At 43.1% G+C, this 24,456-nt stretch overlaps 1 protein-coding gene across 1 annotated transcript in view; it reads left to right on the forward strand.

The window, feature by feature from the left end:
- Nucleotides 1-466: 466 nt before the first annotated feature.
- Nucleotides 467-24,456, forward strand: part of PTBP3 (polypyrimidine tract binding protein 3) — a 627,347-nt gene continuing 603,357 nt past the window's right edge. Inside the window, exon 1 of the mRNA XM_086962058.1 lies at nucleotides 467-543. Within this exon, the coding sequence (XP_086818184.1) occupies nucleotides 519-543 (25 nt within the window). The 5' untranslated portion in view covers nucleotides 467-518. The remainder of the gene's footprint in view (nucleotides 544-24,456) is intronic.

Genomic DNA, 24,456 nt, shown 5'->3' on the forward strand with positions numbered 1-24,456 from the left:
ATACTTGTAATTCCTACTCTACCTCTAAGCATATTTTGCAGTAGTTTTAGTTTTTATTTCTTATTTTAACCCATTACTGGTTTGTTTTTCCAAACAGTGCCTCTATTTTATGTGAGTTATAATATAGATCTTGGCCCTCGTTTTCTAGTGTTATATCTGACGTGATATGGTGTTTTTGTTTCTCTTTTTTCTAGAATGCCAGTATTATTTTCTCAAGCTGTAGTTGGAACATTTGTAATCAACGTTCAATAAAGCTTCTTTTTCTCTTTCTGCAAATGTACAGAACAATGTTTAAAATACGGCACCCTACACTGCTTTGCCCAATTTTTTTTCTCTAAGGAAGTTCCTGGTCAACCCAAAAAAAGCGTCCTTAATTGCAGGCATTCCTAATCATACAGCTGTCTTAAAGAAATTATTTTTTCTTTTCCAGTTGAATAGTACTTATGTTTGCCCTGTTTTTTTTCCAGCGGGGATCTGACGAGCTTCTTTCTTCTGGTTTCGCTAACGGGCCCTTTACCATGAGCAATTCTACTCCAGCTACAGGTAGAGTGAGAACAAAAATATTCAATGTCAACTTTACTGAGCCATGCTACCCTTCCAGAAACCCATGCTTGCTCTTGACACTTTCTACTTCGGTTTACTTTTGGGTTTGTTAGAATATATTGTGCACACTAGTGATAATATTCAATGTATGCCACTATTATTTAAAAGGTCCAGTTCATATCCAGTTGTACTTGTGCACCAAACACCGAAGTATGCAATCTGTGTGATTTTCGAGGGCCAGTTCACATTCGTTGTCAGCACAATACGGGATTTGAGCCACACATAAAAATTCGAATTGAAAATTCACTTATTTCATTTGCATATAAAGTGTGTGTATATGTGTGTGTATGTGTGTGTGTGTATATATATATATATATATATATATATATATATACATACAGTGTCCTCATATTAAAATCACATTATAAAATAATGCTTTCCACCTTAAATTACATTACAGTAAAAACATACTCCTTAAAAATAATAACATTCCATATAAAATGCGATAAAACCTTGATCTCCGATCTAGAAACAGTAAGTAGAGCTAACCACACTCTGACAACGGTGTTCCAGTGTAATGACTGCAGCCTTAAAAACTTGGTCAAGGGTGGATGTGCAGTTACGAGAACCTGCTTGCAGTGGACTTAGGATGCAGTTAGCCTCCATTCACTCTTGTAATCTTTCTAAAATGAGACTACTAACTAATTTGTGTGTGGTGTCAATAAGGCTAATAGGGCTGTAGTTACTTACCAACAGAGGGGAGTCCATTTGTGGATTAGTATTTCACTCCCTGCCCAAGATGGCGGAATAGTATTCAATTACATTATTGATGGGATGCCGAACATAAAATATGGACCCCAGACATCAGTCTCAGCCAAAAACAAATCACCAGCAATCTTATTGATGCCAGGCGCTTTGGGTAGGGAAGGGAGGGGGGTACTATCTTCTTAATAGCCAAGATCACTTCCTTGCATGTGATGATGGAGTATACATGGCTAGAGAGTGCTTCCTCTACGCCCACCAGAGTGATTTTTGTCCAGTACTGGTGGTGCACTACCTTCTGGCATCGGGAAATAAAGACTTTAGAAGGATGCATTCCAAGCATCTGCTGTAATGTTTTGATAGTAACATCACCCTCAGTGTTACCAGGGGTTTACTATGTGCCAAAATCTAGTTTGATCATGATCTTTAGCATAAACAAATAGGGCCTCCTGTCTCCCTTGGTCCCATTCTTTCTTTGAATTACTAATAGCCTTTTTGTAAACAGCTCTCTTATTTTGAATCGGGGTTCTCTCCCGAGACTTAATAGACGTGATTAATGCAAGTTTAGCAGTTCTGTAATTGGTATTGAACTATGAGATTCCTCCTGGCTCCCACATATTTGGCTTCCACATTGAAGGCCTCAAAAAACGTGTCTAATAGTTGGTTGTGAACCTCCCCAATGCTCACTGTGGATTCTTCCTGGGCCCTAAGGGAGGTCTAGGTTGCTCAGATCTCCTAGGCTCCTCGCAACCAGCTTATAAATAATTTTAACTGTTTCCTGTGAGCCCGCTATTGCGCTCCATTTATTTATGCGCCTGTTCATAGCCAATTGGTGCCTGCCATCAAAAGGTACTAATCTGATGGCTGTTTCCCTACTAACCTGAAGATCCATTTCAAGTGCAAGGGCATTATGATCCCTGTCATGCCTTGTTATGATTACCATCTTAGTGATAAACGTGCAAAGTCTAACATCAACTAGTATGTAATCTATTCGACTGGTACTTTGGATCTGATTAAATGTGTGCCTCCCCTCCCCATCTTATGTTGCACGCACACAGATTTAGCGGCTGGGCACTTATTTGTAGAGACAATGGAGACCATGTTTTTATGGGGTCTATTGTCAAGTATGGAAATGAACAAAAGGGGGTGGTGATGGACGGAGCATCTTAATCAAATAAACACTCAAACCCAGTCAAAAGATCTGGGTTTAATCCATCACCGTTCTTTAGCCCACTCTGCCACCCCAGTTCAGACATGGCTATATGCAAATCAGTCTGAATCTGTGCCTCATGGGAACAGTCCAGCCCGAACTGTCAAGCCATGTCTTCCCTGGACCGCAAACAAGCTTCCAAGGACCGGTTTCTGGCATTCCAGCCGTCTTCAGCCCGGCTTGCTTGAATCCAGTGGCAAAGTGAGCAAGGGATTCACGTCTGACATACCCTGCCACACTTATGGTGGCCAAAAGCGGAACAAAAGGGGGTGGTGATAGACGGAGCATCCGAATCAATCAAACACTCACACCCAGTCAAAAGATCTGGGTTTAATCCATCACCGTTCTTTAGCCCACTCTGCCACCCCAGTTCAGACATGGCTATATGCAAATCAGTCTGAAACTGTGCCTCATCTGTTGACTGGGGGTGAGTGTTTGATTGGTTCAGATGCGCCGTCCATCACCACCACCCCCTTTTGTATCACCCCCACCCCCTTTTGTACCAAGTATGGAATGGACCAGACTCTATCCTCCTCCTGCGTAAGGTTATTAATGCTCGTGTTCGAAGGCGTAAATAGACAATTAAAATCACCACCCACTAAATGATGTGCTCCCTCCGGCAAATCTACCAGTTGAGCAGCAAGCAATTAGACTGTAGATCGTTCCGGTCTATTGCCCATAGGTTTTGAGTAAATATATATATATATATATATATATACAGCTAGCCCAAATGGTGAAGAGTTTTACACACAATGTCATCCGTTGTTAACGCCACCTGAGTTCCGACCCAGGTCATCAAACCACCAGAAGGTCTACCTCTGCTACTAACTAGTGCCTCATTACTATAGGTAACAAAGCCTGTTCGCTGCTTTTTTAAAGGTTAGCCAGGTTTCTTGATAAAGGCAAACGTCAAGTAGGTCCCTGCAATTTGGTTTGGAGCCTATACCGGGGACGTCCACAAAAGGACCCTAAATAGGAGATGAGATTGAACAACACTTAGCATTTTGAGGTGGGCTATGGAGATGCTGTCTGCCTTAATGTCAGTCTGCCTGGGTCGAATAATTGGCCCTACCTTTGGACTCTCCATTACTACTCGAATTACTGGATCTGTTAGTATTCGGGTCATTGAAAGATGGTTGTAGGCCATATTAGGCAAATCACTATCCACAGGGCCTGAATTGTGGGGCATGGCTACTGGGTGAGGTAGGCAATCTTTATGAGTTTATATAATAGGACCATAAAGGGGGTTAGCAAGGGGCACATAGTGTTGCCCTATCTTTGGCTGTCCAGATGTTAAGGGCCCTCCCTTGTGGCCACCTTCAGTTAAGCCCATAGCAGAGATGTTATGCTGAGAGCCTTTGAGTCAATCACCATGCTCCAGGGCGTCAAAATGATTGGTGATAGGGATTCTAAAAGTCCCATTGCACCATTGTGGGCCACTAGGAGGTGTTAATGGGCTGGACAGTTGCTGTAACGATGGTAAGGAGTCGTCGTGTCTTACACAGAGACCAGGTCTGTAAAAATAACTTCTCAAAAAGCAACTTTCGAACCATATTAGAATGTTTAAAACTAATGATAACACAGTCCCTGGACGGTCTACCCGACATTTCCCAAATCATCCCATCCTGCGTATGAAAAGTATATTATGTGCCAATGAAACAGGAAAATCAATTCAAACATTTGTTAGCTATGTTTTCATGGATTTCCCTATGGCACTCTCACAACTCAACAACTCCTGACAAGATTGCCAGATAGGGACAGTACGCAGGGGGTAGATCAATGACTGGGAGTTTCTTTGTGCTAGTCAATCGGGTCCAAGTCACCCATTGCTACTTTCCTGGTGGCAGGGTTGTTCCCCTCTGTGTCGAATATACGATGGGACTGGAACCTCTATCAAAACTCGATACACTGTACCTAGAGGAGCATTGATTAACATGGTCCTTCCTCGTTTTTAGGTCTCGGCCTAGAGACGCGCGAAGCGCATTCTCGGCAGAGAACTATTGTAATCATGTCAGCCGCCAAAGCTGACAAAAGGAGACAAGAGCTGGGCACGCGCTCAGCAATCCTAATGGGAGAGGGAGCGACAACTGCTGGCCACGCGCGGATTCAGTCGCGCGCACGCTCACGGCGCGCCCAGCAATCCTAATGGGAGAGGGAGCGACAAGTGCTGGCCACGCGCGGATTCAGTCGTGCGCACGCTCACGGCGTCAGCGTCACCGCCGCGCGCCGATCACTGCTCTCTTCCTGGCCGGCATCGAGAAGTTTCGCAACGCAATGAGGGCACTGAGAGGTAGGTGCTTGTTCAGAATGTTATGTCCTCTAATTGCATGGACTTGCGGGAGTGTTTGCAGTGTAAAGGACCGGAATGGCGGGAGCAAAGAATGATATCAGATGTGCTTTGAAGGATTCTGCGAATGTACCCAGAACATTCAGTACAGTCTGCTCTCTGAGCGTGCACGTTACTGATCACCTATTCGTTATTGGACACCAGGGTGCGCCATGTGTTTTTTTTTTAAATTCAACCCACCAAGATAAACGTGTCTTCTCTCTTCTAGAAAAGAGTGTTAACCGTGACAAGTGTAAAATTAGTCGGTAGCCTTGCCTGCTTTCTAAAGCTTTCATCACCTTCCCGGCACAGACTCTTGTTGTTTCAGTTTTTATAGATCGTGAACTCGACCTGAAGGTGTCAGAGCGCTTTCCATGAGCTCCAGTTGCATTGCAGACGGACACATTAATTTCTAGGCACAGGGAGATTAATTGATTTGCCCAGGATCCCAGGCTGTTTGAGACTCTCACCAGACTCGAACCTAGTTTCCCAGCTTCAAACTCAGCCGCTCTAGCAGTTACAAATCGATGTTTTCAGGTGTGTTAGTCAAAGTAAAAAAAATCACGACTACAACTCCCAGAAACGCATGGACACTTTTCCCACTTAGTTGTAAAAATTATTTGTATGACAGGAAGACATCCTTCCAGCAAGCAGGGGGCTCTCTCCTTTCCTGTTCTTGTGTCTCGCATGCTACCGTTCTTGCGCATGCGCTGTCCGTCTGAGTGATGCTTGTTTTAGATTTATGATGACCCAATCTTTTAGTATCCACTTATTATTAATGGGTTTATATTTCAAGATTAATTTTTACATAATCTCTTTTGCTTTGGTGCATACATGTTTATATTGCAGTGGCGACTGGTCATTTATGTCTGTCCATGCTGTACTCAGACTTTTTTGTCTGTTCTTCTTCGGTCATTTGTTCTGCTTATACTTTTATGCATCATCAGTGCATTTTGTTCCTGCACTAACACCGCCTCACGTCCCACAATGTTTATCTCCAGCCCCTCTGTCACGTTCCCTGGTATATACCCCCCTCTGCCCCTGCCTCCTGTCTCTCCCTATGCCCTGCTCCTCTCCCTATGCAGCCCAGCCCGGCTCCCCACCTCCTGCAGGGCCTTCCTCCTGCCTCCCCCCTCCCCTTCCTGCTTCTTTAAGACTCTGGGCAGCTCAGAGCTGCCACCTCCCCTCTGGCTCCTGCTGCCCCGTGCGGCGGACTGGTCGCCAGGAGATGCTCTTAACCACTTGGACGCTATTGGAGTTGGGTCCATATAATGAGATTTCCATTGAAATGAATGGGCAGTGCATGACGAGTTACCCTTGTCATTAGCATTGAAGAGGTTAAAGGCTTCTCTGCGCCCCCTCATCTACCAACCACTGTCCTACGCCCCTGTGCACTCACTTCCCATGTGTTAGGGGTGGGGGTGCGGGAGGAGGCGACATTCATTGATAAGGCTCCAGACGCACTGGCTAGCCTCCGATAGGAGTACTGCAATCTGGAATTACTGTGGGGCAGGAAGTGAAAACTCCCACCTCACCAACTTAAAAAAACTTTATGGTTCATACGCCACATGTGAGGTGCCTAGAAACCTAGTGCCAACATGAGGTGTGCCCCCAAGTGTGCAGCCCCACGACCTTCATGAAGTATGCTTGTTCTGATATGCATGTGGCTTAGAAGAAATCTCAGCACAGCATGCATGTTTATAAATTTGATAGCGCCAAGAAGCTATGATTATTCACTATGGTTCTACGCCCTCCCAACTAATGTCCCTTTTACCGAACGGCTGTTATGGAAACCCACACTCTCCAACCCAACCCATGTACATTTATTTCCTTAAATGGCTTTCCACTGCTCTCAGTTTAGCCAAAGTTAATATATTACTATTTTTTAGGGCAAATGTTATTCCAACGATTCATTCTTGGCTTGAGGATATGTTCGAAGTGGCTATATTTGAAAAATGATTTATAAATTAAACGACAGTTTACATCATTTTAATCATAGTTTAGGCCTTTTTTTAGATTTATGATGACCCAATCTTTTAATATCCAAGCAGAAAGGCTCACCTCCTTGACAGTGCCTCCCTAGGTTACCTCTGTGCTCATGGATGGGGCAGCCTGTTTGATTTTCCATTTAGGGCGGCAGCATTCAGGTCGGTGCCATATTCCAGAGCGCCAAGCCGTGCCTATGGGTGTCGAAGGAGGGGCAGCAATACATCCTACTAACATGTAACATGCATACATCAACGTAACATAATATACATTGACTTTAATCAAGTGAGTTGTGCTATGAAATAAAGAGCAGTGCTGCATACAGTGTCTATATTCGAACTGTAGAGTTCCTAGAAGCCTTAGGAATACATTTTTTATGCCTGAAATGTATAGCGCTTAGAAAAGCTATCTATACACAAGGCTATGAAGTCTTATAAGTACATTACTAAGTAACTTAGAACTCTTGTGAATACATTGTCTCTGCCCGAGATGTATGACGTTAAAACGCCCATCAAAACAGAATGTCTTTAGATTTGGTATATAGTTTATAGAGGCACTAAGAATATTCAATGCTTGTACCTGGGTGGTACAGGGTTTGGAAACCTGATGAATATATTGTATTCCTATCCAAGCTGTAAAACACATACTAACCTTATGAATACCCAAAATGTATAGCGCTTGGAAATCTCGTCAACGTATTTCCAGTGCAAGAAGCGTAGATGAATTAGATGCATTATCAATATATCATCTATACTTGAAACCTATATGGTTTAAAAGACTTAATGAACGTATTATGTTTAGACCTCACGAAAATAGTGCCTAGAAGCCTAATAAATACATAATATTTATACTTGATGTCCCAGTATCAAATGCGTATAGCGTTTAGAAACTTAATGAATAATATGCTAGATCTACCCCGAGATGTAAAGCACATGGTGCTATATGAATACAGTACATAGAAATCATAGTGTCTATTTCTGCTGTGTATATATACTGCCTAGAAAGTTACTAAAACTCTGTGGCTTAATTTAAGGTATGTATTGCTCGGAACCCTAAAAATACAGAATGTCTGCACTCGAGTTTTACAACGCTTAGAAGCTAGGTGAATACATTACGCTTAACAGAACTCGGTGTCGCAGTTGTGCAACTCCTAAGAGGTAAATAGTATGTTTATTCCTAAGTCCAAGTAATAAAGTGTCCAATCAGGTGACACTGGACGAGTGAACAGTTGACACTGCGACGCTGACGTTTGAATTGTGACTTTGAGATCATAGCAGAAGATCGGGGGGGCGATTAACACTCAAAACTATTCTGCCACCTCTGAATAGCATTTATGAAACAATTCCATCTGTACCCAAGATGCGCAGTCCTTGGAATCTTATAAATACATTATATTTATTCCATGTTCATGCGGCATTTAGAGACGTATGATTGTAATGCGTCTGTCCAAGGGTCACATAGCGCTTAGAAGACTTGCGAATCTTTAATTCTCTAGAACCTAGTTTAAAGGTCAGAGAAAAGTAACATATGAAATTTAACAACCTAGGTAATTAATTCTTAACGCTCATAAGGTAAGTGACATGAGAGAGGAATTCTTAGGACATAGGCTCAGTAGCTCAGGTTTTATTGACAAAGTAAATTAAAAACAATAATCAGAAGTCGATTCTCAAATACGATTAATCAACTATCATCAATACTAATTAAATTAACATTACAAAATATAGCAACCAAAAATACAGTTAAAATTTAAAAAAGTGAAATATCTTGTGGCACTTTTTAAAATTTTAACTATTTTTGGTTGTTATATTTCGTAATTTTAATTAGTATTGATGATAGTTGATTAATTGTATTTGAGAATCAACTTCTGATTATTGATTTTAATTTACTTTGTCAATAAAACCTGAGCTACTGAACCTATGTCCTAAGAATTCCTCTCTCATGTCACTTACCTTATGAGCGTTAAGAATTAATTGCCTAGTCCAATTAAATTTCATGTTACTTTTTGGATTTAAACACATATGTTTCTCGGACCTTTAAACTAGGTTCTAGAGAATGATTCGCAAGTCTTCTAAGCGCTATGTGACCCTTGCACAGACGCATTACAATCCTACGTCTCTAAATGCCGCATGAACATGGAATACATATAATGTATTTATAGTCCAATTTTTTTCCTTTTCCTAGACCAGGAAACTGAAGAAAGACCCCACTCCAATTTATATGTTTTATACAATCGTGTTCGCCATTGCTGAAATAGTGGTGGATTTTCCTGAAGCCACTCTGTAGCAAGACATATCCGTGCTACAGTCATAGTAAAAAAAATGAATTGGCGAAAACAATATAGTCCATCAGCACGATTGTCGTTAGGAGTCTTCTCAGCATCAACATGGAGGGAGTGATCGCCACACGAACATTGAGCACTAAAGACATACATTTTTCAGTATCTTCTATAAACCCCCTTAATCTGGGGCAGGAAAAAAAAATATGTAAGCTATCTGCATGATCGGCTTTGCACCGAAAGCCTTTTCCATCAAAACCATCTCCCCATTTTGACATTAGTTGTGGTGTGTAATATAAATCAAACAAGGTTTTAAAGAACTGTGCCTTTAAATTAGCTGATATTGGAACTTCTTTGGAGAGCAAGATGAGATCTTCCACATCAACCTCAGTATCCGCTAAAGTATCGGCCCATTTTACCCTTATTCTCTCCAAATCGTCCGGTTTCTCCTCCACAAGCAATCTATACAAAGTACCAATCTTCACCTGGCGACCTATACCCTCAACAACTTGATGCTTTTGTAAGCTTAATTTTTGTCTAGTAAGAAAATCCCTAATTTGTAGAAATTAAAAAAAAAAATAACTTCTTGGTAAACTGAACTGCTCACTCAATTCCACAAATGATTTGCACTTGCCACTCGCCAAAAAGAAATCCCCCAAACATGTCACCCCTTTTTTTTGCCATTTCAAAGCCATTATATCCAAAAATATAATGGGCAATAATCTTGACGTGGTAAAGGGAGTGTAATACGCCAACTTCCCAATACTGATAGTACGAATCAGCCATTTCCAAGTCTTATGGGCTCCTATCAATACTTTAAATCGAGTCTGCTTGTAATAGCTACCATCTATTTCAATAAAAAAGCTTTGTCGCACTTGTGGTCCCTTCAAAATCTCAAATATAGATGGGTGATTGTACATGGGTTCCGTTGATTCCCCTTTTGTCAACACTCTCATTCTTAATAAAAAACAAACTATATAATAAAGAAAAAAATCGGATACTCCCAACCCTCCCCTTTCAACTGGTAACGTCAAAGATTTCATGGCCCGTCTTGGTTTCCCAGGGCTCCAAATACATTTTCCACATAATGACTGTAAAGCCTGTAGCTTGGGTTTTGAAAATTCTAAGGGTATTGAACGGAACAAATAGAGTACTTTAGGTAAAACATTCATTTTTATAACATTGGTCCGTCCAACGATAGTCAAGAATAAACGATCCCATCTCTCAAGAGAAACCTTAATTTTGTCATATACACTATTCCAATTTACATCAACCAGTTCAGACATATTTGTCTTGATCCGTATGCCAAGGTAAGTGACCTCTCCCACCACTCTCTCATCCTCCCCAAATTGGACTGAAAATCTGGGGGGCTTTTTCAGATTATTATGAAGATTGAAAATGCCATTTAATTTCACTGAGACTATTATCTTTTATGTATGCTTTGTATATAATGGACAATATGTTTTTTCTGTTTTGAATGAATGAAGTCATTTTCTATTTGTATTTTAATGTATCTATGATCTAAGATGTATTTATGCCGTGAACCAATAAAAAAAGAATAAAAAAAAAAGAATTAATTGCCTAGGTTGTTAAATTTCATATTTTGCTTTATCCCTGACCTAGGAATTACCATATCTATATTCTCAGGGGGTCATTGATACCTATGAACAATAAATCCAAAAAGTATACAACACTTAAACATGTTAAGCACATTTTTATGTATACCGAAGAAGTGTAGCGCTTAGAAGCCTTGCGAATAATTATTCTCTGGAACCTAGTTTAAAGGTCCTAGAAACATGTGTTTAAATCCATAAAGTATACAATACTTGAAATCATGCTCATTACATATTTTGTTTATACCGAAGAAGTGTAGCGCTTATGAGTCTTGTGAACGCCGTACTCCAAGACGTTGAGCGCTATGATCATGTATGAATACCGAATATACACACTTTTGGAGTATAAGATTTTGGATATCTGACCGGTGAATACATTATCACGATACAGACGTGACTGCAGAGTGAGAGTGACTGCAGAGTGAGAGTGACTGCAGAGTGAGAGTGACTGCAGAGTGAGAGTGACTGCAGAGTGAGAGTGACTGCAGAGTGAGAGTGACTGCAGAGTGCAGTCACTCCCACTCTGCAGTCACTCCCACTCTGCAGTCACTCCCACTCTGCAGTCACTCCCACTCTGCAGTCACTCTCAGAGTGGGGGTGACTGCAGAGTGGGGGTGACTGCAGAGTGGGGGTGACTGCAGAGTGGGGGTGACTGCAGAGTGGGGGTGACTGCATGGGTGAGAGTGCACGCTTTCACCAGGCACACACACACCACCAGCCGCCTGTGCACGCTTTTACAAGGCACACACACACACCACCAGCCGCCTGTGCACGCTTTTACCAGGCACACACACACACACCACCAGCCGCCTGTGCAGAGCTTTTACCAGGCACACACACACACCACCAGCTGCCTGTGCACGCTTTTACCAGGCACACACACACACCACCAGCCGCCTGTGCACGCTTTTACCAGGCACACACACACCACCAGCCATCAGTGCACACATCAATTGTTAACACATCCACAATTAACTATTGTAGCAATCGCAGTCTGGTGCACTTTACTTTTAAACATATTCATCTAAAGTGCAGCATGCCACCATTGCTACAATTCCAATCTAACCCACATAATTCCACTACACACCACATGCATACACTCCATAACACATGGCTAAAAGACATTGCCATTTACAATGCCATTAGCTTTAACTCAAATAAATCAGAGACCTATTGCATTTTCAATGCTTGTGTATCCTGAATTGGTTGTGACTGTTATTTTGGAATGCCTTTGAGCATTTGCTCAATTGCTGCTAAGCGCACTTAAGGGTATTCTGTGTTCAGAACCTGCACTGACTTAAGTCTATCAACCAACTCCTCCACCAGTTCTGCTTGGTTTTAATTCAAACCCTCTTCCTGTGATTGCACAAAGTGGCTGAACAGACACAGGGGTAATAGGTGTCAACTTGGGCCTCTTTCTTGCGTTGCTTGTTCCACACTCTCCTCCTCGGTCATCATTGTTTGATGGAGTTCCTCATGACATAAGTAGAAACCTTTAGACTGTAACCAAATAATTCTGAACAAAGAAAATCCTTTTTAAAGGACGAATTCCCATCACTCACTGAGGACTTAGACATCAGGTCAGAAGGTGTATTTGTTCCAACCTAGTGTGAAGTTTGTCTCACTTAGACACTAGGCAGTAGCAATTATACATCTAGGTCCCTAGGAAGGTCCGGATTACATATAATCCATATGGCTGAAACATGTAGCCCTTGTTTTTGGATTTATACAACTATTATTTTAGACCTGCATCTGCACTGTTTTTAATTCTGGATATCAAGAGATAACGTATAAAACTTGTTTCTCTTGTTAACCAATTTTATTTTTCACTTTCACCAGACCCATGCACTGCGCCTATCACTCATACCCATCATAATTCTTCACATCTGTCACATTCTAGGAAATCCTAGCAATGCTACATTCCTTTAAAAACATCCCTGAGCTCCTCCCTCTCAGGAAGGGGGTTGTAGCCCTTGGTTGCACTATACTTTGCAACCAGGAGGAGATCCCAGATGATGAAGCATGTCACTTCAGTGAGTGATTGAAATCCGTCCTTTAAAAATAATTTTCTTTGTTAGGAATTATTTGTGATTACAGTCTAAAGGTCTCTACTTGGGCCTAGGGTCTGTTTAGGCTCGCTAGACCTGTGGATATTTTGTTGTGTTTATAGTTACTTTTGGGGAATTTATCTATGCTAGTTTGTTAAATGTTCCCTTAGACCCTCAATCACCTTGTGTTTGTTTTGTTCCTCCTGACATACCTCAGAAAGAAGAACCCCTGTTATGTGCGCTGGTCAACCCAGTTTACCACTCTAGTCTCTGCATCACGAGAATTAATAACCGCAACTGCCTCAAGTGAATCAGTTGGTGACTGTGTAGGCACCCCAGAGCCCAGGGATAGTCTTCTCTCCACCAGCTCAATTTCTGTAGATACAATCCCAATCATCCTCTGCTGCATCTAGTTTATTGATGTGGGTTTAGGGTGAAGGGGTAACCAACAGGAACCCTCCAACACCCTTACGTTTCCAGATATCAACCTCACAATATTAAAAACTACTTGCAACTGGGGCCAGTTTGGAGTATAAAAAATGCCTTGTGTGAATCTAGATGAAGTTTTAAGCAAGGTTACTTGGTACCATGTTGGCCACCATCGGATAAAATGTGAGTGGTTTACTAAAATAAAATGAAGATAAGATGAACACACTCACCCAAGACCCAGAGAAGCCGTTTGAGGGAAGGCCTAGCCCAGTCTCGTTTGGCTGCGGATGGACCTGGGCGCAGCCCACGTACAGCTCACGCTGCAGGACTGCCTGTTACTCTTTAAGCGCTGGAATTACCTACAGCTGCACAGGATGAATGGGGTTCTTCACCTGCCCCTTGGTGTTCTGGGATCTTGAGTCCCTCCACAACCGTTGCCGTTCTCCTATTTCTATTCTTGCCAATTACCCCGATATAGAACTCTTTGTATTTCCTTCTGTTAAAAACTCAATCCAGGCACATTGCCATGTTTCAACAGTTCTATTAAGATGGGTATTTGCCCAGCCGGGCCCTGGAATTAAAATAGCATGTCCGCACATAATGAGACCAGATGTGTGACCCTCCACTTTTGCCCATGATTGCATATGCTTTTCATAAGTAGATAGCTAAAGGCTCCAAAGCCAATGATTGGCCAACCTTGCTGAGTTTCCCAGCTACCGCATAGCAGTCCCCAGCTACCTCATAGCAGTCCCGCTTAGCGGATCCGGACTGTGGGATGCGAATAGAATAGCTTAATCCAATTTTCACATGGCCAAAAACATTTCTTCAAGCACCTACCATGTATAATCCCATGCTATTTTATTGAACAAATGTTCAACATCCAGCACTACAAAATCCATAGGAGCCTCGCTAGACTTATGCGAGAGCATAACATTGTATAGTCATCTAAGATTATGCATCCTGCTCAGACTAGGTACATATTCTGATTGATCAGATTATAGTATCTTTTGTTTCATTGTTGTGAGTCTACATGGCAGTATTTTTACATCTTTCTTGAGCATAGTTAACAGTCTGTACGAGGCAATGGCCTCCAGATGTCCATCTGGTTTGGTGAATTAGAGTAACTATTTCTTTTTGCTTTGTGGCAAGCAGGAAGATACATTCATATGCCTCCTTGTATACCTCGTAGAATTTATGCAGTATATGTACAGATATTGTTTAGTAAAGGTCACACAGTAGACCATTTACACCCTGAACGTCAGGTCCTCCCCTTTTTTCAGGTATAGAAACACTGCTCTCAACGCTTGCTGTCTAGTGGTGCCTCCCGAGCTTCTTCCTGTTCTGGAGTTACTTGAGGCATTTGCAGCATGTTCAGGCACTCAGATGGTGTGTGGCTCAAAGTTTTAATGTTGCCTGTTAGACTTGGCATCTTTTGGCGTGTTTCCCCTGAGTGTTTGCTTTCTGACCTACCAGTTTTGACTCGGTTTCTGCTGGCGTAATGTTTCAGCGCACTTTTCGCACTGCTGATCAGTGGTAAAGTGTTGGCGCTCTCTGTGTAAGTTGTGGTATGGATTTGTGTTTCCACTACTAGATAATTGATTTACTTGTTAGTCCCTAGTAAAGTGCACTGAGCGTGCCAGGGCCTGTGAATCAAATGCTACTCGTGGGCCTGCAGCACTGATCATGCCACCCACGTGAGTAGCCCTGAAAAGGTACCTCAGACCTGCCATTCCATAGTCTGCGCGTAGTTTGCAACTGCCATGTCGACTTGGCCAGTGCACACACTTGCCAGTCCCTAACCTTCCCTTTTCTACATGTCTGTCACCCTTAAGGAAGGTCCAAGGTACCCCTGTGGGCAGGGTGCAGTGTATGTGAAAGGTAGGACATGCCCGGGTGTGTGTGGTATGTCCTGATAGTGAAAAACAAAATGGGCTGTTATTCACTATAACAAGTCAATCTGTTCTCATAGGCCAGATTGGGCAGTTTGATTATAACATCTTATACTCCTAAACTGATCCAGGAAACAAGGTAGAAATTCAAGTTTAGTATGCCTGAACTCAGAATGTTAAAATACATCTTTTAGTGAAGGTGATTTTTACATTCTATGTTTGAAAATACCAATTTTAGAAAGTAAGTATTTTCTTGCTCAGTCATCCCGTGTGCCTCTGCTGGAATGTGGATTGCCTGTTTGGGTTTCGGATGACAGAAGGCTGGGGAGCAGGAGGTCTCCAGATAGTTTAAGTAGGGTCAGGAAAGAGCTGAATAGACCTCGGCTGGAATGTGGAGGAGATTTCCCTGCTCCTCAAAGGGCCTGGTCTGCCTCTGACAAAACCGTCTCCACCTCATGCCAGGAGTTCACACCAGAGAAGGCAGAACTGGTTCTGGCTGGGCACAGACACCCTCTGCCTAGAGGATCAAAGGATTTTTTAATACAAATACTGGGGCCCAGACCCCTGAACTTTAGAACTCCTCTGGATCAAGAAGACCGGCAAGAAGAAGAGCTGGAGAAGATGTGAGGAGGAACTACCACTTTGCTGGGCGCACCTGCAGTGGCTGCTTCTGTCTTGGGCTGTGAAAGGCCTGAACTGGACTTTCTGCAACCTATTTTGTGAGTCTCTAAAAGGGCTTGAAGTAGAGCTTGCCCCCTGTTCACGAAGTCTCAGGAACAGCAAAGACTTCAAGCTCTTCTGCACGCAGCACTGGGGACTGTGTGTTTTGTACTGTATCAGAAGAAAAGCAACTCTACGATGCTGCTGCCGACTCCGTGTACTGAAGGCATCGCAGAGGGCACCACAGCCTTGGTCTCGCCGCCGCCTGTCAATGCCACCACCGAGCCGCTACTGCACAGCACTCCACACTGCCTTGCTTCATGAGGACGCCTTGGCCTCCCAGACGCTGCCGCTCCATGCCGAAATTGATGCTGCTGCTTGCACCACGGTACAAGGGCACCGCTCGTAAGTCACACGATTCACCACCCTCATCCCGCACCGCAGCCTTGGGCCACCGACACTGGCACCATCGACTCCCGCTCGTCAGCCGATGACTGCGCTTCAGCAACTACGCCACCGCCTCTGCTTGCACCATGACGTGGGGGCACCGCACGCCGCACCACTGCACTTCGCACTGCAGCACCCGACGCCTGCAGATGCCAGCACTCCAGATTCCATCAGAGGGGAGCTCGACATGCATCGCGAGTGACTTTGAGGGCCTCATCGCCCTGCCTTTCTCACAGGTACTGTTTGCGGGTCTTTCCCACACCGCAGCTGGCCTGCGACCTGCCAGAACTGTTTGATTTGTTGTTCACGGCGCTGTGGTAGCCCCTGATCAAGCTATCGACATCGAGGAACTTTGTTTGAAACTTATTTTGATAACTACAGACTATTTTTCACATATAGTATTGTGGATTTTTTGTCGTTTTTGGTCTTGTTTGAATTATATAAAAATATTGGATATTTTTCTAAACTGGTGTGATGTCATTTTGTAGTGCGTACACTGTATTACTGCGGGTTATATTCAAATGCTTTGCACACTGCTTCTGAGATAAACCTGACTGCTCGTTCCAAGCTACCAAGGGGGTGAGCAGGGGTTATTTTAGGAGTGTAACTCCCTTATCCTGACTAGAGTGGTGGTTTCTGCCTGGCTTTGGCATATGACCTAGCCTGCCAAAAATCTCATTTCTAACATTGCCTAACGGTTTTGTCTGAGGCAGATCAGGCCCTTTGAGGAGCAGGGAAATCTTCTCCACATTCCCACATTGCAGCCCAGGTCGATTCAGCCCTTTCCTGACCCTACTTAGACTATCTGGAGACCTCCTGCTCCCCAGCCTTCTGTCGTCCGAAACCCCAACAGGCAATCCACATTCCAGCAGAGGCACACGGGATGACTGAGCAAGAAAATACTTACTTTCTAAAATTGGTATTTTCAAACACAGAATGTAAAAATCACCTTCACTAAAAGATGTATTTTAACATTCTGAGTTCAGGCATACTAAACTCGAATTTCTACCTTGTTCCCTGGGTCAGTTTAGGATTATAAGATGTTATAATCAAACTGCCCAATCTGGCCTATGAGGAACAGATAGACTTGTAATAGTGAAAAACGATATTGTCTGTTATTCACTATCAGGACATACCACACACACCCTGACGTGTCCTACCTTTCACATACACTACACCCTGCCCACAGGGGTACCTTGGACCTTCCTTAAGGGTGACAGACATGTAGAAAAGGGAAGGTTAGGGACTGGCAAGTGTGTGCACTGGCCAAGTCGAAATGGCAGTTACAAACTGCGCGCAGACCCTGGAATGGCAGGTCTGAGGTACCTTTTCAGGGCTACTCACGTGGGTGGCATGATCAGTGCTGCAGGCCCACGAGTAGCATTTGATTCACAGGCTCTGGCACACGCAGTGCACTTTAAGACATTTTGCCTAAAGACCTGTTCTAGCCATTCTTAAAACAGGCATTGGTTCTTTCCTGCATGATTACATTTGTTACTGTTTGTGCCTTTTATTATGGTTCCTTAGAAGGGAACAACCTTACACACAACAAATGTACAATCATCCAGTTTTGCCCCCCCCACCTCTATAATTTTGGACACTTGTGTTTCTCCAGAGTTGCCCAGTGTCTTCAATATGACTCGTTAGCTCTAGTATGTGTTCCCATTTTAGGGCATCTGTCACACTTTCATTCTCCAGCTTTTACAATACCACACCCTTTTCTTTTAGTGTATGCAATAGTTCCATCCAAATACCGGACATGTGTGACATACACTCCTCTCAGAGGGACCTACATCCCATTCTGTGTCTCTACTACCTGCCGTCTTCCACTTCTGCGCAAACAACTTGTGTAGGAATGTGTGTATATGGTTGTGAATGTGGGATCTGTCAAAGCTTCCACCCTGAATCTACAGGTATGGATTCTGGGTCTGGATCTTAATAACTGTATATCTAATACCAGGAGCAAATGATCCCAAAGGGAATATTCAATATATTGTGTATCCACTCGCTTCCCAATATCCTCCCTCCTTTTTAGAGTGTAATCCATTCTCGTATCTGTGTTAGGTACATGGGAGGTATAGGAGTAACCCTAATCTATTCCATGCCATGCCCTGTAAACATCCACCAGATCAATATCCTATATTGTTTCTTGAAGGTCTTTTATCGTAGTTTGCTTGGTGCCCTCTTTCTGTTGATATTCTTCAGTATATCCCTCAATACACTTTAAAAATCACCACCCCAGACAATCATACACTTCATGAATGAGGAGAACTTTGTCAAAAATTCTTCCCAAAAATAACATGTTAGGGGCATATACATTTACTTGGCAGAGGTCTATTCCAATGTCCATGCAACTTTAAGGAAAGTTACAGTGGGACAGTAAAACGCCCTAGTTACTGGAAGGGGGGCCTTAGCATTCACTCAGATTAACACATCCCTAGAATATATTTAGTAGTTAGTTGCATACAGCTACCCTTTCATTTTCTCATGCACTTTTATTTCATCACCTGCGAGATGCTTCTCTTGCAAAATGCAATTGAGTCCTTGTGTTTTTCATAAGTAAATACACTCTATTTTTTAGTATGTTAATTTAACACTCTGATGTTCTAGGTAAATATTCTGTTATATTCTGCCCCATCATAGTGGATTAAAATCATCCATATGTTTAGTCTCGGACCCTTCCCCACTATGTCTGTGTGGTCTATGTAATTCATTCTCCTGTCCTGTGACTCCCTCCACACCATCCCTGCATATTTTACTTCACTAAACACAATGCAAAACCCAGCAACACCACTAATAACAGATCAGTATTGCAAGTTTAGAGCTAAAGTATTAAAATAAATTAATACTTCCAAACCACTGCAAGATACTATGACCCACAAGAGAACCGCTAAACCTCCCAACCAGCATCCACCATAGCCCATTTTAGTTAGCAAGGAATGGATGGCTGTCCCTCCCTTGATGTTAAGCACTCAAACCTGTCGTCTACAGCATCTCAAAACAAACCTGCAGTCCAGCAGGTGAATATATTGTTGTACCAGTGTGGACGATTGCTGTAACGTCTGCTCCCTCCACCAGAGACGGAGCCAGGGAACCGCCACAACCGTACAGCCAGCAGTAGTGGCAATGATATCAATTAAGTGCAACTTTATATCTATTATGCTATATTATGAAACTATTTTCTCACATCTCCAACCATTAAGAGTTTCAACTGCCTATTAAATGATATTTGGAAGGATGAAAAAGTAAATTCGTCATATCACTAGCATCTCAGTTAAGTTGGTATCAATTCTTAATGTGGATTGTTTCCAGTCATCCAGTTCATTTGTCACTCCTGAAGTAGTGGACGTTTTGGAGCCGCAGAGCCTCTGTAGTACACAACTATTTGACGATCTTTCCTATCCACGCCCCTAACCTATTCCATTTAAGAATTTCAGTGTAAGCCACAAAATACTAAACCACGTTTTATGTGTGGATCACCGGGCACATATAAAAAAAGTGTGGTTTTGTGGCATCCTGTGGAACTAGGTTCGACCTCAATCTTAAGTATGCAAACAACAATGGCCAAGGGTGCGCAAGATGTACAGTTTATCTATTTTGGTAGCAGCACTTCCATTGAATGACAAGACAAGTGTCCCAGTCTCAATTGTTATAAAGATTTTTCAGGCCAGGTGTGCTTGTCCCAGTTCTATGTAAAAATAACAAAAAAATGTAAAACTATAAACACAGTATTTTGCGAAGTAGAAGACGAAATCATGTTGAGTGTCTTCACAATGGTTCTGAATACACCTCTTAATGGATGTATGATGGTACAACGAGTGCCATTTCAAGCCGTCTGTTAGATCGCGGTTTTCACAATGCAAGTCGTTGCCTCGACTTGTGCTGAAGTCGCGCTGGTCTTGGGAATAGTGTAATTACTATTCCAACTCCAGTCTACATACAGTAGGGAAGGTGTTTTAAACAGTAATTTACATTATTCCTTAGTCTACAGCGCCCTCCAGTGCAAGTCGATTAACGACTTGCGTAGTGAAAACCACGATGTAATAGTACCACGTTGAAATGGATGCATGGTAAACGATGTCTCCCCTCTCAAGATGGCTACAAATGCCCTTATGCAGCATCCGCACTTGTTTTGGAAGGTGGTGGAATATCATCACTGATAAGACACTGACAAGAGACTCCACAGGTGAGTAGTGCGCTTAACAAATGTTCTGATTGATTGATTGAAGAATGAGGTGGTTCGTTTAAAATCCTCTGCATGTCTGAGGAAGCTGCAGAAAATCATCTGATGTGCTCCTCGCAGTCCTTCAGCTCTCTCTACCTGTGTGGGTGTGGAACAAGAACACAAATCGTGTGTGACCAAATGGTGTTAAGTAGATGTGTCATAACATGGGAGAACAGTGCCCCTAGGAAGACCTTCTAACTGACACCATCAACATCTCCCTAGTTTCCCACCCAACATTCAACTATAAATCCTTCTATATGTTACTCTCGCATGCCACATTCTTTACTCACTTCTATCTTACACCCACATGTTCTGGCAGCCTAACATCATGGTACCACAATGTAACCCCTTTTCTGCCTCCCGACCACCAGTATGTAGGTTTTTGTAGTTTGTAGCACTGGCTTCAAGACAAAAAGTCAGTCTGTCCTTCCGACAGTTTATTTGGGTGCCCTTGAAGTACCCTATATAGTTCTTTAGTATAAGAAGAAATTCGATGATATTGGGACAGAACCCATTTTTTTTTAATACCAAATGAGTTTACACTTACCAACAGGGTTGAGTGCGAAGAAACATTTTTCTGCCACAGTGGAGGCTGCACCCTAGCAGTTGACTTGACAGGTCTAAGCATCCTTGTCGCCAGAGCTGCGGGGCAAGGCTGCACCTATTACAGCCCACGCAATGTATATTTTGAGAACTAAAGGCACACATGCCTGATGCTGGCCGCACCCAGCCTGCAATTTGGTGGTGCATGCATGTTGTGTGAGTTGCACTAGGGTCAAGGCATGCAAAATGAAATTTTAGGTTCCCCACACCAACTGGCTTCTATTATTCTGAAGCAGACTAAGCCAACGAGTACCTCTGAGCTACTGGCAGCTCCCCAGCCACCTCTAAGTAGCTCTCCCACATGTAGCCCAGCAAACTAAATTAGAAGCTTGACCTTAGTTGAATTATTTTATGTATGCTAAAATTGAAGTGTATGTATTCGAGAGAAAATCTATTGTCAGAAGTCGTAATTAATGTTTGGAGAAAAAATAGTTGCATTACCAATATATATTTAAAGCCAATATTTTAGCGATGGATCTTGTGGAAATGTAGAGACTTATTACTGATATTTCATTGGTGCCAGGAGCATTGCAGCTATGGCTTTATATATTACTCATGTAAAGACACTCCTGATTTAGAAAGCCTTTACGTTACTGCTTGCACCCCTGCCTATTGCACTAAGATGACCACTGATGGTCATCTTGCATATGGTGGGCCTGTAATGTAATCTTTATATGTTCACGATGATTTTCATTGATTAAATAGCAGTTATTACGAACCATACTGGAGACCCCTGTTCTAAAGAGATTGACAAGTTTAGGATCCTAGGAGAATCGGTCCATTCCGCACTAAAGATAACCGCAGTTCCTTCGTAGCCGGCCCAGCGTGGAATTGCTCCTCAAGGAGTGGTGTGGTTCACTGGTTAGAGGCGGCAGACCCGTAAGCAGAGGACGGCCCGGGACCAGGGTTCGATTCCCGACGCGGCAGGGTCGTGGACCATGGTCAGCGGGCTCGATAATTCTCGCCTCGGTGCCTACTCCAGTCAGGGACCACGCTCGGCAACTCTGGGCATTAGCTTGCCTCATCTTCACAACGGCCCCCCCAGACCGCCGGGGATGCTTGGTCGCACCTTAGAGATACCCATTAGGGACCATCTCTCAGGGTGAGCCAGCACGGGTTCCCCAGCGGTCGAAGCGCGGAGATACTCCTCCGGGAGTAGATTCCTAGCGCTATATAAACCTGCAATTAAATTAAATTAAAGGCTGGTGCTTCGGTGGTCTCACGGGTTCCGTGACACAGTGCCTTTCTGAACCAGATTACATTTCTCCAGATATATGAACAAATGTGCAGCAAGCCCCAAGTAAGCCTATTCCAAACACCTGCGTATTTCCCACACACCTTTGCCCCTCCCTGCCAGGTTTCTGAAGCCACAGCTGTGGAGAGCAGGGATTCTCGGCGCCGTAGGCAACAGACCTGTTTTGCTTTCTCAGGGCTCCTTTGCTGTGAGGCATCCTGGTTTTTAACCGTCAATCGCTCCAGTGGACTTAGAACAAAAAACAAACGTTTCTCATGCTCTAGGCGTTTGTTGGTTTCTGCCGCCTGTCTAAACAGATCAGTGATCGTTTGAGAATAAAGCACTGTTCCAAGTGCATGGCCACTGAACCTCCGCCACTTTCGTATAATATTCCAACCACTGGACTTTATCCACGGTGTAAATCTCCTTAGTGGGGGAGGAACTGATTTGATTTGATGCTCGAGTGATTTCTGGGATTGTTGGACAGTTTCCCAGTCACTTCTGTAATCGGAGTTAATAGGCTGCCCTTTAAGAACCCGGTCAGATGAACGGCATGACTGCACACACATTTTACATCCGCCTGTTCAGGCTCCTACGGTACAAAAGGGGGTGGTGATGGTTCAGGCTCCTAAGCATACATGCAGCCTTTTGGTTGCAGTTTAAGGGGTACTGGCAATCACAGCTGCCTGCAGCTCCATGAAATGCTTGCTTGTGCTTAGGCGCCCACTTGCTCAAAGCTGATGGAGGTGGTTGATTATTACAAATTCATGACTATTACCTTACTGCATCTTTTTTTCTTCCCGAATCGCCCCTACGATTGGTACATTTCCCGCAAAACTGCTTTAACAATGAACATTTGTTCAAGTATTGATAAAGCATAACAGGTTTGTTTTTTGTACCTTGCGCGCACCTGGACACACACCATACTGCTATTCTTAAAATATGAGGATTGACTGGCACAAGTATACAGATTTTCAAAGTCCAACAGAAACAAGCACCAAAGCAAACGTAATGCGTTACTATAAGCAAGACAGGCTCAGGTTGCTGTATAGCAAAGTTCACCTAGTTCACCTCTGAGTAATATCTTAGTAGAACACTTCTGGATGACTCATGAGATTGATGTATGATGTCCCTTGTGGTGGTTGTGCATCAGGAGGAGAGCTGGAGAATGGCTTATGCACAGTTTTAGGGCATAGGTGTGCATTGTGAGGACATAGATGTGTTGTGGGGACAGAATGATGTACAGAAGAGTGCACATTGTGTTGTACATTGTGGGGAATGTGTCGATGGGCACCATGCTTACAGTGCCACTGGATTCAAGCTAGCCTGGGTGAGGAGGAGGTGATACCATGTAACCAATTCCTGGATGCTTGTTTCCGGTCCAGGGAGGACCTGACCCAGCAGTTCGGGCTGGACTGTTCCCACGAGGAGCAGGGTCAAGACTGGTTTGCATATGGCTGGGTCCAAACTGGGTGGCATAGTGAAGAAAACAACGATAGATTAAACCCAGATCGCTTGACTGGGGGTGAGGGTTTGAAAAATGTCAGCAATCCGTTCATCATCTTGTTGAGTTTGCACGATACATTTTGTAAAATTTTCAGTCAATACTAGGAATCTTGGCCAGCTGCTCTTAGCATGCTGGGATTTTTACGTCTCTAGTCATAATGGTAAAAGAAAGGTACAAGTTCAAGAATGCAAAAGTCTGTTGGCTAAAAAATGAAGGTGTCCCGCATGCCACGGTCCTCTTGGCATCTCAGCACATGCAAATATAGATTAAAAATAAAATACATTTGTTCTGTGCCAGTTTGACATGTTTTACTGTTTTCAATTTGTCTTTGAATTTCCGGCGTTGGGCATTTTGATTAAAAAAGCGCGTTAAATATAATGTAAGCATTTTTCATTTATCCTGCTCATCTGAGGCGTTTCATAACCAGTGTTTACATTTCAGTCTAAATATGAAGGGCCGGGTGTAATTTCTTTGTAATGGGAGAATAGACTGACTCGGACTAGCTGAATCTTGTTTGGACCAGGGAAAGAATTTCCTGTTTCGGATTTCTGTGAAGATTAAGACCGTTTCTTTTCTACCAATGACAAACAACGAAAACAAGAAATGATATAGCATAGCTGTCCTGTAGGGAGCAAGCACAACTGTATTCTCGAAGCACGATGGTTGTCATTTGGCCAATCCAAAGTATTATTCCTAAAG

This window comes from Lissotriton vulgaris, chromosome 3_1 (genome assembly GCF_964263255.1).
Source record: "Lissotriton vulgaris chromosome 3_1, aLisVul1.2, whole genome shotgun sequence".
In the NCBI taxonomy this organism is placed as follows: domain Eukaryota; kingdom Metazoa; phylum Chordata; class Amphibia; order Caudata; family Salamandridae; genus Lissotriton; species Lissotriton vulgaris.